Raw genomic sequence first — 18,379 nt, forward strand, 5'->3', positions numbered from 1 at the left:
TATGACATATGACTTAACGATGTAAAGAGCAGGCACTGCAGGAGTTGTCTGCATCATCAGTTGCATGATCCATGGGCCGTTTGACCCCAGGACCGACTTTTTCTTTTTTTTAATCATGTAGGTCGAACATTGAGTCAGCGTCTCAAAATATTTAACAGTTTCACTTCCCTTTACACGAGACTTGCTTTCTGCTATTTTCTTATAATTTATGTACATATGATTTTAGTTTTAGTTTTTTTCTTCAAAGCAGACACTGTTACCTGGTTGGTTTAGTCGGTAGGTTTTATACAAAGATTGTTTCATTCATTTTAATTTAGCTCAGAATGCTTACCTGTTTCTTGCTGATGTAGTTTTTCTTTCCATGTAGATCAGTAAAAACCACATAGGAAGTCCCTATGTCTTTAGCTTGAACATGACACACACTGCTTCAAAACTACTGCCTCATTTAGCACATAGAGATATATAGAGAGATATATAGAGATATATATATATATATATATATATATATATATATATATATATATATATATATATATATATATATATATATATATATATATATACACACACACATATATATTTTTATAGATATAGATATAAGATTTAGACTGCCAAACTAAAGAAATATAAGAAATGGTTGTCTTGGAGCAGCAGGAAAAGCATGCAGTAAATCATAATGTGCCTTCTCTCCAAGGTGCTTAGTGTAGCAGATGGTAAGCCCCTTTTAAAATGAGCTCTTGTTTAATAAATTTGATGAAGGATAAAATAAAATGTTGATTTTTTTTTCCCCAAGTAGAAGACAGTGTGTGGTGTGCTGTGGATTTTTGTGGTAGAAAATATATTACTTTGGTCACAACTACAAAAAAGCAGAAATGAGAGAAGTAGCTTGCAAGATTTTCTTTCCAGAGAAAAACAACCAGGATAATCACACGTAAACTAAACCCAGTGAAAACATCTGAGAATTGTGGCAATTTTACTTTCCCCAAAGTTGCAGATTTAACAATCTGAAATCATGTCTTAATATGAAGGATGCAAATGTCAAGACTGGCAATTCCCAATAACTACACCCACTACCCCACAACCACTGAGCTATTCTAAAGCCTCAGAATGTCCACTGAAAGTACCAAAATACTCTACAATCAAAAGAAATAAACCCATTCTTACAACATCTCCAGCCAAAAACATGTAGCGACATGTTACATGTACTGTGTTGTTTAGGTTTGTTTGGTTTTAAACCAGTTCAGGAGTTCTCTCGTTTGATTCTCCACTGAGTAATCCCAGCAGACAGAGGGAAAGTTTCATTCCAAATATAGTAACAGGGGAAAATTAGAAAGAATTACATATTTTGACTATAAACCTCACACTGAGCTGGTGAACTGAAGTACTCCAGACAGCTTGCTGAGTGAATGCAAGAAATGTATCTGCATGTAATTGGTCCTTGAAAAGGAGAAGATTAAGAAAGAAAGAAAGTTGTAAAAACAAACTAAACTCTGGTGGAGGAAGTTGGGATCTTTAAGTATTAAAAGAAAAGGAAATGACATATACGGCCAATATTAAATCTTTGATTTTGACACACATTCCATGTAAAGAACAAAGCTCATGTCTAGATTGGGGTTATGAGCATCATATTCCAGCCAGGTTTCAATGTACTGAACAGATTTGAAAATCTTTTGTCTTTTAAGCCAAACTCTCAAAGAACAGAGAACAAAGGATAAAAAACACTCACAGACAAAAATGTAAAATTCACCCATTTTTCTGATATTAGATTATTTGAACACAGTTGTAACTGTTGTTGTAAGCTTGTTGAAATAAAGAGTAAATTTTTCAATTGTATTGAACCTCAAAGAGAGAAAGTGAAGAAAGATAAATACTACTACTTCATGTTATTATAGGGCACAGCTAAACAGCTATCCATCTGTGGGAAAAAGGTAACATAGAGAAGTGTTAAAAAAAAGAATTTCAACTAAAAAACATTAAAACTACTAATAAGATGATGAGTCTCATATTTTAGGCTGATGTAACATTATGTACAGTTACTTTCAATACCATTATTATTTATATAGACTCTATTATTCTCCAATTAAACTTTCTGTTAACTTCAGCCACTATTTCCTCCAAACCATGAATGTGTCTTTTAGACCCCATTCCTACAAGGCTGCTCAAAGAAGTCCAACAATTAAATAATGCTTCAATCTTAAATATGATCAATCTTTCTCTGTTAATCCGCTATGTACCACAGGGCTTCAAGCTGGTAGTCATTAAACCACTACTTAAATAGCCATCACTTGACTCAGCTCTCTTAGCTAGTTATAGGGCAATCTCCAACCTTCATTTAACTCATAAATTCGTGATAGGGTAGTTGTAAAACAGCTAACTGATCATCTGCAGAGAAATTGCTTGTTTTCAAGAGCTTCAGTCAGGTTTATGAGCGAATCACTGTACAGAAACAGCTTCAGTGAAGGTTACAAATGATCTTCTTAACAGCATTTTATATACTAATATTTTATTTTATTACCTAATATTTTATTTTATAGCGTACTGTAGGTATTAAAGGTACAAACTGGATAATAGACTCCAGTTTGTTCATGTAAATGGAGAGTCTTCTACACACTAAGGTTAATTATGGAGTTCCACAGGGTTCCATGCTGGGACCAATTCTGTTTACGTAATATGCTTTTCTTGGGCAGCATCATTACAAGTAATTTTCACTGCTATGCAGATGACACCCAACTCTATCTATCAATGAAGCCAGATAATGCACACCAATTAGGTAAACTGCAGGAATGTCTTAAAGACATAAAGACCTCTATGACTTCTAATTTTCTTTCTCTAAATTTCGATAAAACTGAGGTTATTGTACTTGGCCATAAAATCTTGGGAATATGGTATTTAACCAGATGCTTACTCTGGATGGCATTACCTTGGCCTCGAGTAACAGTGTGCGGAATCTTTGAGCCATTTTTTTTGAAGAATATGTCCTTCAAATTGCATATTAAACAGATATGTAGGACTTCCTTTTTTCATTTCCACGATATCTCTAAATTTAGAAATATCCTGTCTCAGAGTGACACTGAAAGACTAGTTCATGCATTTATTACTTCTTGGCTGGACTACTGTAACTCAATATTATTAGGATGTCCTAAAAACTCCCTGACAATACTTCAGCTGATCAAAAATGCTACAGAAAGAATACTGACAGGGAGTAGAAAGTGAGAGCATATTTCTCCAATACTTGCCATCTCTTCAATAGCTCCCTGTTACATCCAGAAATAAATTTGAAATCCTTCTCCTGTTGAAAAAATCCTGAAATCCTGTTTAAAAATGTGCAGTCATACATGGGAATTCAGTATGTAAGGCAACAGCAGAGTTTGTACAATTCTAATGAGCTTGAAAGTCAGCATTTGGCTTGAACCCCTTTATTCTTTAACACAGACTGGAAACTGAGGCAAGCTTTCTTGTAATTTCTTTAAGTGGTCTTTAGGCTTTTTGAAGGACATTCAAAGCTCCTTTTTGGATGCCTGCTGCCTTTTATTCAATTTTCAGTAAAGATGACCCCACACTACTTCAGTAATGTTAAGGTCTTGGTTCTGGGGAGGCTAATCCATGACTGATAGTGCTCCACTGTGTGTTTTCTGTTCAGTTATGCAAAATCTGATGGTACTTTTATGCATTCTTATCATCAATTTTGGCAAGATCTTCAACATTACTGTCTGATATGTACCAAACCATGACAGAGCCTCCATGTTTTACAGATGGCTGTAGACATTCACTATTGTACCTCATTGTACTATTGTATGTATTGATGATGATTTGATCCAAAACAGTTCTTAATTGGATTGATCACTCCATCTCTTGATTTCTGTCTCTGTGCTTCCCCTGTGTTCCTTGTGTCACATCTCATAGTTATCATTTTATGTCTGTTTCTCCTGATTTCAGTGTCAAGTCTGTCTCATGTTTCCTTTGACACGAGACTTTGACAGTCTCGTGCTATGTTAGTGTTTTCAGTTTTGCTTCGCCTAGTCTCGTTGTATGTGATTTCTCCCAGCTGTGCTCTCCTCCTCTGTCTCATTTCCTCGTTCTCCCTGTGCGTATATAAATCCTTGTCGTCCTCTGTTTGTTGCCAGATCTTCTGCAACCACTGCATTTCCTATGTCTCCTGTCTCAAGTCTCATGGCTCATGGCTCATGTTTTTGGCTTCTTTATACTTGTTTCTAGTTTGCTCCCAGCTTAGGTTTTGACAGTTTAGTCTTTGTCTTTCTTCGCTTTTGTTTGTGTTTTGGTTCTGCCACAATTAAAGGCACGTTTCAGTTAAGTCCATTGCCAGTGTCTGCATTTGGGTCCACACTCTCTCTTCACTCCACAGTACTGTTTACTCAGTAAAGGAAATAAAAGTGTAATATGATGGTAAAATAAGGCTTATATTTAAGCTGAAGTACCGGTAGATTTATCTTGGATTGCTTTTTCTCCCGCAGAAGCTAAAATCAAAAGTTTCCTAAAAGTTTGGATGTGAGTCTAATGTAACATTAACAACCTCTGAGTGTGAAGTCACAGCCTAATCTATTCAATGAATAACTACAAATCTTTCCCACCACCACCTTCAAAAGGTTTGGCTTTCTTGAAAAGCTGTCGTTTTTGAACATCACTGAGCAATGACATGTCTTATCAAAACACTAAATGATTTAATGGGTTTTAAACTTTCCAACCTTTATATTCTGATGATGGGAAATATTTGCGATATTTAGGTCATCATGCTTTATCATTGCATTTTCAGGATATGCTAGTTACACACTTGTCCATGATAACAGTAAAATATCTCAGCATTTCTTCCTTTAACGAGCTACTTCACTGAGGTCACTCTATTGAAATTTCTAGACTTAGCACATCTTCCAGAGACAGAAAGCAATTTTATTTCGCAGGAATTTTACTGTGTATTTTCACTGAAAATGTGAAATCCCCATTTTATAGTAATACAAAATAAAATGTTAAAATTTTAAATAAATAAATATCAATTTTATTAGTCTACATGTGTACATATGAAAGATGGCAAACTACTACTGTTTAAAGTCTTGCTAAAATTATTATGGCTGAAAGTATGTAAAGCAAACTGTATTAAAAGTATGAAAAAAATTGCTGTTCTGTAAATTGTTATCCGATTTATTATGACGCATGATATTATCAGATATATAGGCCACAATTATTCTATAGGGAAAATAAGGCAGAACTCATTTTAACTTCAAATGTATGTTTTGTCTGATAAATACTATGTTCAGTGACACCCCAGTTTTGGCAGACCAATTGTCAAAATCTACTTAAGTAGTTGCCAAATCATAGCTTTACATCGTGAATCTCTAATCTTTGCTTTTAATCACACATCTAACACAAGAGACTGTATTTTTTTCAGATAACTCCCATTACATTGGTTACAACTGTACAATTATATGTTTAGACACATTTTCATGTGATGCAAATAAATGCATAATTCCTGTACAAGATAATGAATGGGGTTACATCTATTGATCATTTCATCTGCTTGTGCAGTGTATTTATGTATGTGTGTATGTATGTAGGCATTGTTTATTCATTCATTTATTTATTCATTATTTCATTTGATATATAAAGTTGCTACAAGCTAAAAGCACTGGAATGCTACTATGCAAATGTTTGGTTTTAGAAGGATTTTCCCTTTAAATTCTTGAGCTGAAAATATCGTAGGGATTTTTTTTTACATGATGATTCTCTGTGCTTTATAACTTCTCCAATCTTTGCTTTAAAAAATTACTTAAATGGCACTTTTATAAATAATAATAAATATATATAATAATATATATATAAAATATATAATACATTAAAAAATTCTCACAACATAATAATAGCAATCAAACACCACCAACAACAGTAATAATAATAACTATAATTCATAAAAAATTAAATAATAATAATAATGATGATAATAAGGATCAGCTGGTCCCACTGAAGACACTCATAATCTTCATTAAATCTTCATGACGTAGTTACTGTTAATTCCGTTTTGCAAGTCGGTATTGGAAAATCCCATTCGTCTGAGGAATGTATAAAAACAGCGCATCTCAGATACAAACCAATTCCTTCTGGCCCTGACAGCCTTCAGCATCAGCGGAAACTTGACAAGTGCTTCCCAGCAGCGCACCATGCCCTCTATATTCAGTAAGTAATTTGCAGGCTGTGGTGCGCGAGTTTCCTGTGTATCTTCCTCTTTTCATTCATTCATTCGTTCATTCTTGTTCTGTCTCTCGTGGCAGATCTACACTTTTTCTCTGCGGTGATGCTGGCCGCTCTGCTTCTCTGCGCTTCCGGCGCTCCGATTGAAGACGGAAGTGTGGCAGGTGACTTCTCGGGTGAGGAGACAGAGGAGGCGGAGATGTCCACTGTCAAGCCTTTCAATATATGGAGGTCACTCTTTGACTCAGCTCAAGAATACGAGAAAGCGGTAAGGGCCTGCTCATTAACTATGATTAACAAGTATTATCAAGTCCGACTGGGGTTCTCTCGGACCCCTGGGACTCTAAAATACTTCCAGCCTATGAAAGTTGTATTTGAATTCCTTTCTATCAGTTTGAGCACCATTTCCAGACTCTGGAGAATCGTGATCAAGCTTTGGACTCCCACACCCCCGCCTCTATCCCGAAGCACTGCAATATTACCAAGTTCAGAAAGGTGAGAGCGCCTTTCTCTTTTTTTAATGCTGTCACTAACAAAGGTCGGTGGAGGGGTTGGGGTTAGTTCGAGAACTCAGGCTGTTCTTCTCTCCTTTGTGCAGGACGCTTGTCTCCAGACGCTGGCCAAGGGTCTGCTCATCTACTCGGTTTTACTCAAGCACGTAGAGAAGGAGTACCGCAGCAGTTTGAACTTCTCCGACGCTCCGTCAAACATCGGCACTCTGATCGACCTGGCCGGCATGGTCAAAGGAAAAGTGGGTTTGACACGCGTTTTTAACTATCCCCCGAGGAAAAGTCAAATTTGACTTTGCAGCAGTCTGTTGGGTTTTTCCTGTCAGTAATGTTAGGAAGACTGATAAAGTAGATTTACTTCAGAAAAAAATTAATCCACTACATACAGATACTCTATTAAAAGTAAAATTCACAATGAAAGGTGACTTCTCCACCTTTAGCTGTCACAAAGCCCAGTAACAATATTTCTATTGTAAATGTGAGAGGAGCAGAAGTGATAGGTAGCACAAAATCTCAATTAAATACATCATCTCTCAAATGCCTGTTATCTTAATACTGTCACATTTTTACTTCTGCTTTTAAAAATCTATTTTTAATGTCACTTGCATTGTCGTTTTGAAGTCATGTTCCTAAATAACACCTCATTCTACCATCTCTTCTGACCACAGATGAAAAACAGAAATCAAGTCACACCGCTGACCAGCAGTGAGGAGGAGCAGCTTCTCAAGGAGGTCAACAGCCCAGATCCTTACCACAGAAAGTTGCACGCGTACAGCATCCTGAGAGCCCTCAAAGTGTTCCTGAGTGAGGGGAAAAGAGCTGTTTGTAGAATGGAAAAGCGAGTGAACCAATCAGCGGATACCAGTTGTTAAAAAGACGAATAATGCTCAAATTATATTCAATTATGAAATAATAGCTCAGGGAAAACCGGATGGTTTTGACACTCCTACTTTCTCAACATCATAACCATGCTCCTTCGAGTGCACTGACTCCTCTGGGTAGAGCAGGCCCCACAGCAACATACTGTGTATGTAGAATCACCTGCTATGCTATTCTTAACTTATTTAGCCTATTTATAATTGGTAGAAATTATTTATTAGAGAAAAATCTATTGTGTGGGAGAATTACAGTGTAAATACAATTTGCACTGTACTTGTTATTAGTAGTTCTGGTGCTGATTACTATTTATTGGTAAAGAATTTTAAAGTACAGTGATCTGTTATGTAAAACAACTGACTTTATTTTTTTGCATATGCTGAAATAAAAAAATACTTTGCATAAAAAGCAAGGACTTTTTCTTTTCCCCGACATTTCACACATTTCAACGCAGCAACGCATTCTGCAACTGTATGAATGTTGACACTTAGATTTAGATCAGTCAACTCAACACATTTATATACACACATTTGAAGGTGGCCGGAAAATGTTCCTGTTAATCTATGACTATGACTCATTAGCATGTAAGATCAGATTATGTTTTGATACATTTGATATATCAAAACTTTATAATTGCTCAGTAAAATATTTGCTACCAGTTCCTTCTGCATGAAAGCGACTGGATTGTTTAGAATAAGGAAGAAAAGAGTCATTTCTTTGAGGATTTATTTTCAGAAATGTTAAATTACAAATAAAACGAAAACGAAATAAAACAAAGAAAACACAGGAAACAAATGGTACAGCCAAACATCAGTGCTTCACATTAACAAAAATAACCCTAAATAACCCCGATAGTCCAACCAGCGTGTATTTCAAGGGACAAACCTGTTCACACATCTCGGTACATGTACCATAGTTACAGGCTACATGGAAATGGATAACGTCCAATCATTACTTTACAGATAGTGAGAAATAATGTACAAATGTCATCTGATCGTTATTATTTTTAGAGGGGAAAGCAAAAGAAGTCCATTTCATCCAGTCACAGGTGGGTCACATGGTTTGGTTGATGGAATTGGTCGTGTGAAGATGTTCCTCAGCCCCAGAGCAAGCTAGAGGACAACAAAGAAAATTAATATTTAAAACATCCTTGGAAATAAGTTACTGACATAGATGGTTACTTACATAGTGAGGAAATAATAGTGTGATGTACCAGCAGCATTGTAAAAAAACATGCTTACAAACGTTATCACAACTATGTTACATGGGCTGCTAACACACTGAAGTCCTGATGGACAAATGTAACAATTTTGAGTTGTACAGGATGCTGCTTAGTGCAGCTCAGCAGAATGCAGTGCATTTAAAAAACAAACAAAAAAACCCACACACCCCCTCATGGGATGAAACGGTTAACCGCTTTTTTCCATTAGTACCTACTCAGATCGACTCGTCACGGATCGGCCACAACTCGACTGGTTTTCCTTTATATTCAGTATTACCCAGCGTATGTGGTTGTCATTACAGCAACGTATCAAAGCGTCCCACAATGTAATTAATAAGCGAAACAAAGGCTACATAAAAGGCGGATGTCGAGGCAAGAATAAACCTACTGCTTGGTCCGTGGCTTTTTGTCACGGCGTTGTTTCCATCGAGTGACGCTACTGAGAAGCCAATCGGTGGCATGCAGTCTGATGACGTCACATTTTAATAACTGCTTGGATCGCTTGGAACCCGGGCCAATCAGGTACTAAAAAAACCTGGTACCAGGTACTATGACCTAATGGAAGACGCTGTAAACCGTGACAAACTGTGGCGAGCTGATCCGAGTAGGTACTGACGGAAAAGGGGCTTTAAAGTTCTGGAAAAAAAACACCCCTCCCCCCCACAAAAAACACTTCTATTTACATCTCATGATTTTAAGATAATCCACTAAAATGCAAAATAGACAATTTTGCAATGATACCACTTGTAGATCATGTTTAAATGCTTTACAGAACGGAGCAAAACTCTTGTGCCAACTCTCATTTCTTTATATTTGCTTCCAAGCAGCCAGACTTTCTTGTAACTTTTTTTAAGTGGTCTAGAGCAACAGTTCTCCAAATTTTTTGAAGGTCTTTGAAAGGCTAGGTCCACACTAATGCGTTTCGTTTGAAAACGCATCGTTTTCTCTCCGTTTTGGCCTCCCGTCCACACTGAGACGGCGTTTTCCTCAAGGAAAAACGGAGTGTTTTGGAAACACTCTCGAAAACGGATACATTTCAAAACGGAGCTGTCCCGTCGCAGTGTGGACGCTCGAAAACGCAGACTTTCTAAAACGATGACGCATTTTAGTCATGTGATGCAGTCATGTGACCAATTAAACAAAGATAGCGGAGTGCATTATACAGCAGTTGTTTTGACTGCTCTCAATTTTGACAGCCCTAAAAAAGATGAATATCAGTTTGTACATGCTCCAGATAGCTTTTCTTCAAATTCTTTAATCCTCACTCGCTTTTGCGCATGCACAGGACTGGAAGGTAAGCGTTTTGGGCCGTTTCAATGTGGACGCACAACTCTGTGAAAACGACATACGCTGCTTTTTTCACTTATTTTCAGTGCCATCCCTGTACCTGACCAGCATCATCATACATGCTAAAAAAGACACTAAATGTACATGTTGATTTCTAAAATATTGAAAACAATGACCATAGCTTAACTAAAGTCATAATTTCATATTTAATTATTTGTTTTTCCTCATATTTAAACAAAATCAAATCTCAAAATCAAGTAAAAACAAACACACTGATATTATTAGCAAAGGGCTGTTGAGACTAGAGGAGTGGAGGAGGAGCAACAAGCAGCTCAGTTTCTGGTAAATATAGGTGACCTTTTTTTCCCCTTTATCTATACTGAGATAACAGATAAGCCATACATGATGCAATAGATTCTTTAAAAAAAAAAAAAAAAAAAAAAGAAAGAAAGAAAAAAAGAGAAGAGATTCTCACAGGACTAAAAAAATAGCCTCACATCAATACTCCAAGGCAGGTATTTAGACATTACACATCCTTTTCTCTTCAAGCTGTCACTCAGCTTTGTTAAATGGGTAGTTTTACTTAAAGAATGAACTGTTTTGACATATAGTGTATTTTTCATCTTTATCGTGGACAGTCATGGTCTAAGTGTACATGAATAATCCCTACAATGACCCTATTTCATGAGACCGGGCGTAAGCCTTGTTGGTCAGGAGCTCGTCCACCCCCCCCACCCCCCAACAGATTTATTATTTGACTTTGGATCTACGAGTAGGATGCTTTATTTTATTACACACATCTCAGACCGATTCGTCTTACCTTAAGAAAGTAGGTTCAGGCATCCCTGGATCTGCTCCTCGTTTGAAACCTGTAAGTCAAAACCATACATAAGAATTACGAGGTGATTCTTGTAAGGCACACTCAAAGGTACAAGACACCAACTAACAGTCTTGAATTTCAGTGCAGTCCTCGTGTGCAATATTTTTCCCCACCCAAAACCACATTGTACCCCTTGAACATAACTCCTTTTGTACACTTTTGTAAATAACTCATGTAAAGTGCACTATTCTACTGCTCAGCTCCATACCATTTAGGTTTATTTTCACCACGTGAGGGAGTAATGCCTTGAATGTTAATGCTCAAATGAGTGGGACTCAATTAGTGCTGAAGCGCTGGTGCACACATGACAGAGGAAAAGGGAATATACCGAAACTTTAAAGATGAGGGGTGGCTGTAGCTCAGGTGGCAGAGCAGGTCAGCCACTAATCAGAAGGTCGGTAGTTCGATTCCAGGCTGTCTCCTGGCTGCATGCCAAATATCCTTGGGCAAGATACTAACCCCATGTTTGCCTACTAGTGGTGGTCAGAGGGCCCGGTGGCGCCAGTGTCCGGCAGCCTCGCCTCTGTCAGTGCGCCCCAGGGCAGCTGTGGCTACAATGTAGCTTGCCATCACCTGTGGGTGAATGACTGAATGTAGTGTAAAGCGCTATACAAATGCAGGCCATTTACCATGAGAAAAGAATGATGTGGCTTAATGCGATGATGGCAAAATCTAAACATAAATCCCCCTTATTGAAAGCATTTTTTGGGGGTGGGGGTGGTCCCTCAAATTTGGGGATATGAATTTGAACACCGGTTTTACTCATATTGTGGGTTATAACTAGTTTTAAGCCACAGTGAGTAAAAATACTGTCTTCTTGAGAACTAATGAAGCAAATCATTTGCTACTTCAGTGATTACAGTGCGTCAGCAGAATGCAAACAGACCCAACAAAACATTCTTTCATTAAAGCAGCTCACATCAGATCAGTCCACAAGCAGCAGAAGACTACAAATTCATATCCCCTGATATCGATACTTCTGCCTTTAAGGTCAAGGAAGAAGTTGAGCCTGACGCAAGACATTCTCAAGAAAAAGATAAGAGGATCCCAGAAGGCGAAAAATAGCCTCCTGTTACCACTCCCCTAATATCAAGGGTAAAGCATGATTTCTTTCCCTGTTTTGTTTAGACCCGTCAGGTGACCAGTGTTTAAGTTTAATTACATACGGATGTATCAGAATCTATCCAGTGCAAAGTCAGAGTGATGCCTGATTGTTTCCATGTGATAACAGAACACGTAGGTGTCCGGTGAAATTGTCACCAACTTTACAGCTCCTGTATGCTTCGACCCCTTCAGCACCCTCGCCTTAACCAATGTTTCTGATCCAGAGTGTCCTGCTGTGAGCTCAGTGCAGGAAATTACTCATTCATGTGTGAACAGTGATGGGCCACGTAGCCTTCAAATTACATCACGATATTTCAAGAAAGTTTTCCGTAACAAGATTTCCGAAATGTAGAAAAGAAATTTTTTTTTGCACTGCTTGCAGCTTGCAGGCAGCAGCAATCACAAGTGGAAGTAAATGATAGCCATTTCCCACTGAGATGCTGTCACTGATGACACTTCCTAATCTGAAGTGTGAATTTATTAAAAGAAGGTGCCGATAGCATCCACAGCAGTATTATGGTGCAACAGTAGTGTCACAGCATAAGTTAAATCTAAGCACAAAAGCAGCCGGTGATGTTGATCCCCAACAACCCATCCAGAATTCGGGCTCCCACAGAATGTCTTCTGTATGCCACACAGCCAATCAATTACAGACGCTCCTGGCGTCAAGAAGGCACATCTAAAGGTCAGTCTAAGGTTTGCCAGTGAAGATCTAAATTATTCAGAGAAGGTTTAGGAGAAAGTGGTGTGGTCGTCAACCTCACCTGCTGTGTTTGGAGGAAGAAAAATGTTGAGTATGAAGCAAAGAACACCATCCCCACAGTCAGGCACAGAGGTGGAAACATTATGCTTGAGGATGTTTTTCGCTAAGGGTACAGGACAACTTCACTTCATTGAAGGCCATGTACTGTAAAATCATGGACAAGAACCTCCTTCCCTCAGCCAGGACACTGAAGATGGGTCGTGGGTGGGTCTTCCAGCATGACAATGACCCAAAACATTCTGTCAAGGCAACAAAGGAGGGGCTAAAGACGCACATTAAGGTCATGGAGTGGCCTAGCCAGACTCCCCCACTGTAAAGTCCTGCTTTTCCACCATGTAACTACTTCAGTTTGTTTCACAACACCACTTGCTCTTCCTGTCATGTGTAACTTAACTAGTAATTGCTCCAGCAGCGCTGTAAAGGGTTTTACATTTGGGTGGTACATCACCAGCTGCTAGTATCTCCTTTGTAGCCTCGTAGTACATATCGACTACGTTTTTGCCTCAAGTGGTCCAACACGTTTGCCTCTTTCAGTTTTCTTGCATCTTTTGCAAAGATGTTGGATGCTGTTGAAGTAGCCCCATGTTTAGACACCAAATTGTCATCAGAGGCTGACACACAACTCTTGCTCTCGCGTGATATTATCTGACACAATTTATGTGGTATAGCCATAGCGTGAAAACATTCATCATTTAATAAACTAGTTGTTTCACTTCTATATCGGTAATATTCAGTAAAAAAAATTTTAAAAAGTACTTCATGAACGACAAACTTATTGCTTGAAATATATAGAAAATGGTGGTAACCCAAAGCAGCATGTATTTAACTTAAGACTATTCTTCCCTCAAGTAAATGAGTGGCACATGCAGAAAAGCCTCAGCAGGAGGGTAATTAGAACGTGTGGCATCACTGTTGGTGTTTCCAATATACCGAAAGGAATCTCTTAAAGCGTAGGGTCACACATGGACAAGTCTCAACTTCCCCCACATAATCCAAACCACAGCCATGCAAAAGTTTCAACTTCCCCATCAAAGCTCCCAAATACAGTGATGCATAGGTCTTCCCCAACACTCCTTCAAACCACAGCCAGCTATTTCAGGATCACAGAAACGTCTGAAGAAAAACTGTTTTGAATCTACTACCACGGGGACGTTTTACCCGTAAGGCACGCAAGGTCACAGTTTACATCATTACAGCAGAAGGGAACTCAACTCGCATAGTCAGCAAAGTGCTGCAAACAGAATAATATGCATTTGTGGCGGAGGTGGGGGCACAACATGGGAATCCTAGCAGGTTAGCATAAACTTAACTTTCAAAATAAGAGTGAAGGGACTGTCCACAAATTTGAAAGAATAAAGATTTTAAAAAAATATGAGTCAGAAAATATACCAGGGGTCTGTTAATTTACTTGGGCAGGCCACCTAATCAATTCTATGCTAAATGCCATGATAAACCATCATCCTTCCCTTTATCTAAAAACCTCAAGTAGGGTTCCACCGCTGGTGCTATGTTTGCGAGTGGGCAGCAAATAAGAGCCAATATTGGCCTATACCAGATATATCAATATCAGTAAACTTGGTGTTTGGGCAATTTTGAAATCTTATTATTGACATACAGACAAGTGACGTGTTTTGGGTCTTCTTGTAAGATTAAGAGATAACCTTTCGCCTTTAAAATTCAGACCCCGTTTTGTTGCTGACTGCTTGAAGGCTTTTGGGTTGTTTTTTTGTTTTGTTTTTTTTTTTAAAAATCGCTCATATTTTCTTGGTCTGCTTTGCTTTAAAATTCAGAAGAGACATTTATCTTTATATACGGCCTATGTGAATATATGTTACACGTGTTTAGAGCAGCTCATATACATCTCCATACTTACTTTACCTGCCTTATCAGCACTGGTTTAAAAAAAAAAAAAAAAAAAAAAAAACAAAACACCAAAGGCTACGTTCACACTGCAGGCGAAAGTGCATCAAATCTGACTTTTTTGACCCTATATCCGATCATGGTATGACAGTTTGAACAGCACAAATCTGATATTTTCAAATCCGACCTAGGTCACTTTCGTATGTGGTACTGATTCCGATACATATCTGATGTTTTAGAAAGCGACTGCTGTTTGAACGGTCATGTCGCATTAAATCCGTCTTTTACATCACTTACACAAGACAGACGCCAATTATCAGCACAGTAGAAGCGAGAAGACATCGTGAACGCTTTCTGGCCATCCAGTGGAGATGTTGGTGAAATGGTTGGGAAGACAACATTGGAGAAACCTGAACATCTTATTTGTACTGTATAATCTGCAGATTCTGACAGAAATCTATCCTTTGAAGCACCGCTCCTCTCTAAAACAGCAATAAGGATAATTATTAGGCCATATGTAAATAACAAAATCACTTTATAACTTAAAGCAAAATTGGGAAAGTCCGAAAAAAGTCTTTATGTTAAGGGCCATCAGTCAAACAATACTGTTTGGTCTGGGTCTAAACAGAGCGCGTTGTGTGTGACGTCTTCTTTTGCGCATGTGGGCCGCTTTGAGGGTTCACACTAGAGCGCGTTTGCTGTCAGTTTTATTTGTAGTGTGAACAAGCAGACAAAAAAGATCGGACTTGATCAAAAAATCGGAATTGAGCATTAAGACCTGCAGTGTGAACGTAGCCTAACAGGGCTCTAGAACGTAACCAAATTTTTCAGTGGTGCGACTACAAAAATCCTTGGCCGGTGCGACCAGCTGTTCCAGTAATTTAAAAAAAAACAAAAAACAAAAACACAAAGTCATGCCCCTATCGTGAGTCCCAATCAGAAAGTCAGGGGCGGGACCTCTATGATTGGGGAGAGGGGCCCGTACACGGACACGCCGTCGGGGCTGAAAGCCGAAAGTTCACTGATTCTGATGCGTCGTCGGGTCCGCGCTTTGTGTTTACGACAAAAAAGACATGTTTACGTCTTTTTTGCGCTCAATTCTGAGCTGCAGATTTTGTGTCTCTCCAACCAAAATTCACAGAACCAGCAGCAAAAGAAGATCTAAACTACCCTTCAAATTTGATAAATGTCGTCATTAATTCCCTCTGACTTTTGCTGTTTGGCTTCCACCACGATAAAAAAAAAAAAAAAAAAAAAAAATCATCACACTTCATGCACAGCTCTCTCTCTCTGTGTGTACTTCAAGAACAGTTTCCCATCTCAAACCTCTGTTTTCGGCATTATTCATTCGCTTATTACCCACCAGTCTACCAGCGCTGTCGGCCGCTGTCTTTTTTTTTTTTTTTTTGTATTTAAATGTCCTCGGACAAGAAAGCCTAATTTCTGCTGTTCAATACTGAAGAAATATTTTTTTAAAAAAATTATGTAATATTGCAGAATATTTTAAAGGTTATCTGCTATAAAAATCCAGGCCAGGAAAATCTCCTTCATGTTTTTCTGTTTTATTCTCACTTACTTTGACACAAAGGCATCTGCTTTGATGCTCACGCCTCTGATAAAGTCTCACATGTATCAGTACTGATAAATGATAAGAATTATAATATTTCTGACTGTCTGAGGCAAAATCGAATCAAATCGAATGGATTATAGAAATCAGTGAAGATACCCAGCCCTAGTGAGTAGCCTAGGCCTGACAGAAGTGGATGTAGCTGTGGGTAATAAGAAAAGATGAAAAGAACTATTGATAAATGTTTTGTAAAGTTAAGGCCTGATCCGTCTGAAATTCATAGCCAGTGCTCTGACATGGAGCAATCAGTCTCTGAACGCTGAAAAAGCACAGCGTATCCAGAAAACACATTATATGCTGCGATAAACGCACTGCCCAAGTGTCCCCTCTCCCCACTGCCTTTCAGCGGCAGGCAGCAGCAAACGGGTCGTCAGAGGAGGCCGATGTGATGATTAAATTTAACATTGCCTACAATATTGCCAAAGAGTGACAACGCACTTTAAGCACAAGCACTTTTTCAGTAACTTATCTTTCTTGTAGAAATGTGCTCCAAATAAAGAACTTTGTGTTGACAAGATTGTTAGTTAATCGTTTACAAATCAATATCGTCTTTATAGATAGCAACCCCCCTCCCCCCCAAAAAAAGAAGTGCACATGTAAAACTGCGCTGTTAAGCGATGCGGTTGAAAAATTTGGGTGCGCCTAACTTTTGTGCTAGTGCGCCTAAGAAAAAAAGTTAGGCGCACCAGTGCAACCGTGGCAAAAAGTTAGTCTAGAGCAGGGGTCCCCAACTCCAGGCCTCGAGGGCCGGTGTCCTGCAGGTTTTAGATCTCACCCTGGGTCCACACACCTTAATCAAATGATTAATTCATTACCAGGCCTCTGGAGAACTTCAAGACATGTTGAGGAGGTAATTCAGCCATTTGAATCAGCTGTGTTGGATCACGGACACATCTAAAAACTGCAGGACACCGGCCCTCGAGGCCTGGAGTTGGGGACCCCTGGTCTAGAGCCCTGCCTAAGCATTTAGCTTTGCTGATACAACAAGTTAGCCATGAGTTCATGCTACACGAGTTCGTCTACTAAGAAGCCGAGCTAACCGGTTAGCACTAGCATCATCTCACCGCATACCCCTTACTCCTATTCGGATACTGACCGAGGTACAGCACGGTTGGAATAAAACCCCATCGGATGACAAACTGGCCGCACTGGAACAGCTGCTGCAGCCGCTGTTTGCTCTCTTTGCTCAGTTTAGCCATGTTATGATCCCGAACAGACAGTCTCGTGCTGCTTCCAAGGGCAGGGAGAAGGAAGTGACGTTGAAGAGCTAAATACTTACCTTCTCCAGCTGTCATAGGACGCCTCCTTGTGGATGGGCGTGTAGCGGCGGCTGGTTGGAGTTTACATGCTAAACTGCCACACTTTGACTTTAGAAAGAGATAGCATGTTCTCGATGAGATGATTTTAATAATTATGTCAGTTTTCTTTTATCGGATTTGGCTTTACTTAAAGCCAAAACTTTATTCCAAAATTAAAACCACAGTCTATACATCTCCACTAAGTCGATAAGACCGTTTAACTAACATTAGGCCCTCCCAGAGTCAATAGTTTGGAGCAACATGCTTCTCCACTGTGAATGTAGACAACCATAAGTTGAACACAAGTTCAACAGAAAGCAAATCACATCACACACATGGTTTAAACTTATATACTGTACTGGGGAGCAGTTTTGCTAGAAAAAATGGGAAATGGGTGCAGTTATTTATTGACAGATGCACAAAATCCCAAACATACATTGAAATACAGTAATTAAGGCAAACACAGAGCTTGAAAGTCAATATTTTGTACTAGGACCTTTATCCTTTATTCTTCAACAGAGCCTAGACACTCTGAGGCAAACTTACTTGTCCTTTCTTTAAGTAGTCTTAAGGATTCTTGAAGAACATTCAAAGCTCTTCTCTGGATGTTGGCTGCCTTTTGTTCTGCTCACTGTCAAAATGATCCCACGCGGCTTTAGTAATCCATCGCTGACAGCATTCTGTTGTGTGTTTTTCTATTCAGGTATGTTTTCACTGTACTGGCAGTGTGTTTGGGGTTATCAGTGTCTACTGAT

At 38.8% G+C, this 18,379-nt stretch overlaps 2 protein-coding genes across 2 annotated transcripts; one reads left to right on the forward strand and one right to left on the reverse strand.

Annotated features, from left to right (window-relative positions):
• Positions 1–6,127: 6,127 nt before the first annotated feature.
• On the forward strand, positions 6,128–7,906 carry LOC116311957 (interleukin-6-like). Its single transcript, XM_031729197.2, has 5 exons — positions 6,128–6,183; positions 6,279–6,466; positions 6,592–6,693; positions 6,797–6,949; positions 7,376–7,906. The coding sequence occupies exons 1-5, from the start codon at positions 6,168–6,170 to the stop codon at positions 7,577–7,579; spliced, it is 663 nt and encodes a 220-aa protein (XP_031585057.2). The 5' UTR covers positions 6,128–6,167; the 3' UTR covers positions 7,580–7,906.
• A 386-nt stretch (positions 7,907–8,292) lies between these two features.
• On the reverse strand, positions 8,293–17,585 carry tomm7 (translocase of outer mitochondrial membrane 7 homolog (yeast)). Its single transcript, XM_031729257.2, has 3 exons — positions 17,423–17,585; positions 10,913–10,961; positions 8,293–8,695 (listed from the first exon to the last, which is right to left on the reverse strand). The coding sequence occupies exons 1-3, from the start codon at positions 17,523–17,525 to the stop codon at positions 8,680–8,682; spliced, it is 168 nt and encodes a 55-aa protein (XP_031585117.1). The 5' UTR covers positions 17,526–17,585; the 3' UTR covers positions 8,293–8,679.
• Positions 17,586–18,379: the final 794 nt, after the last annotated feature.

The sequence above is a fragment of the Oreochromis aureus genome, linkage group 22 (assembly GCF_013358895.1).
Source record: "Oreochromis aureus strain Israel breed Guangdong linkage group 22, ZZ_aureus, whole genome shotgun sequence".
Classification (NCBI taxonomy): Eukaryota; Metazoa; Chordata; class Actinopteri; order Cichliformes; family Cichlidae; genus Oreochromis; species Oreochromis aureus.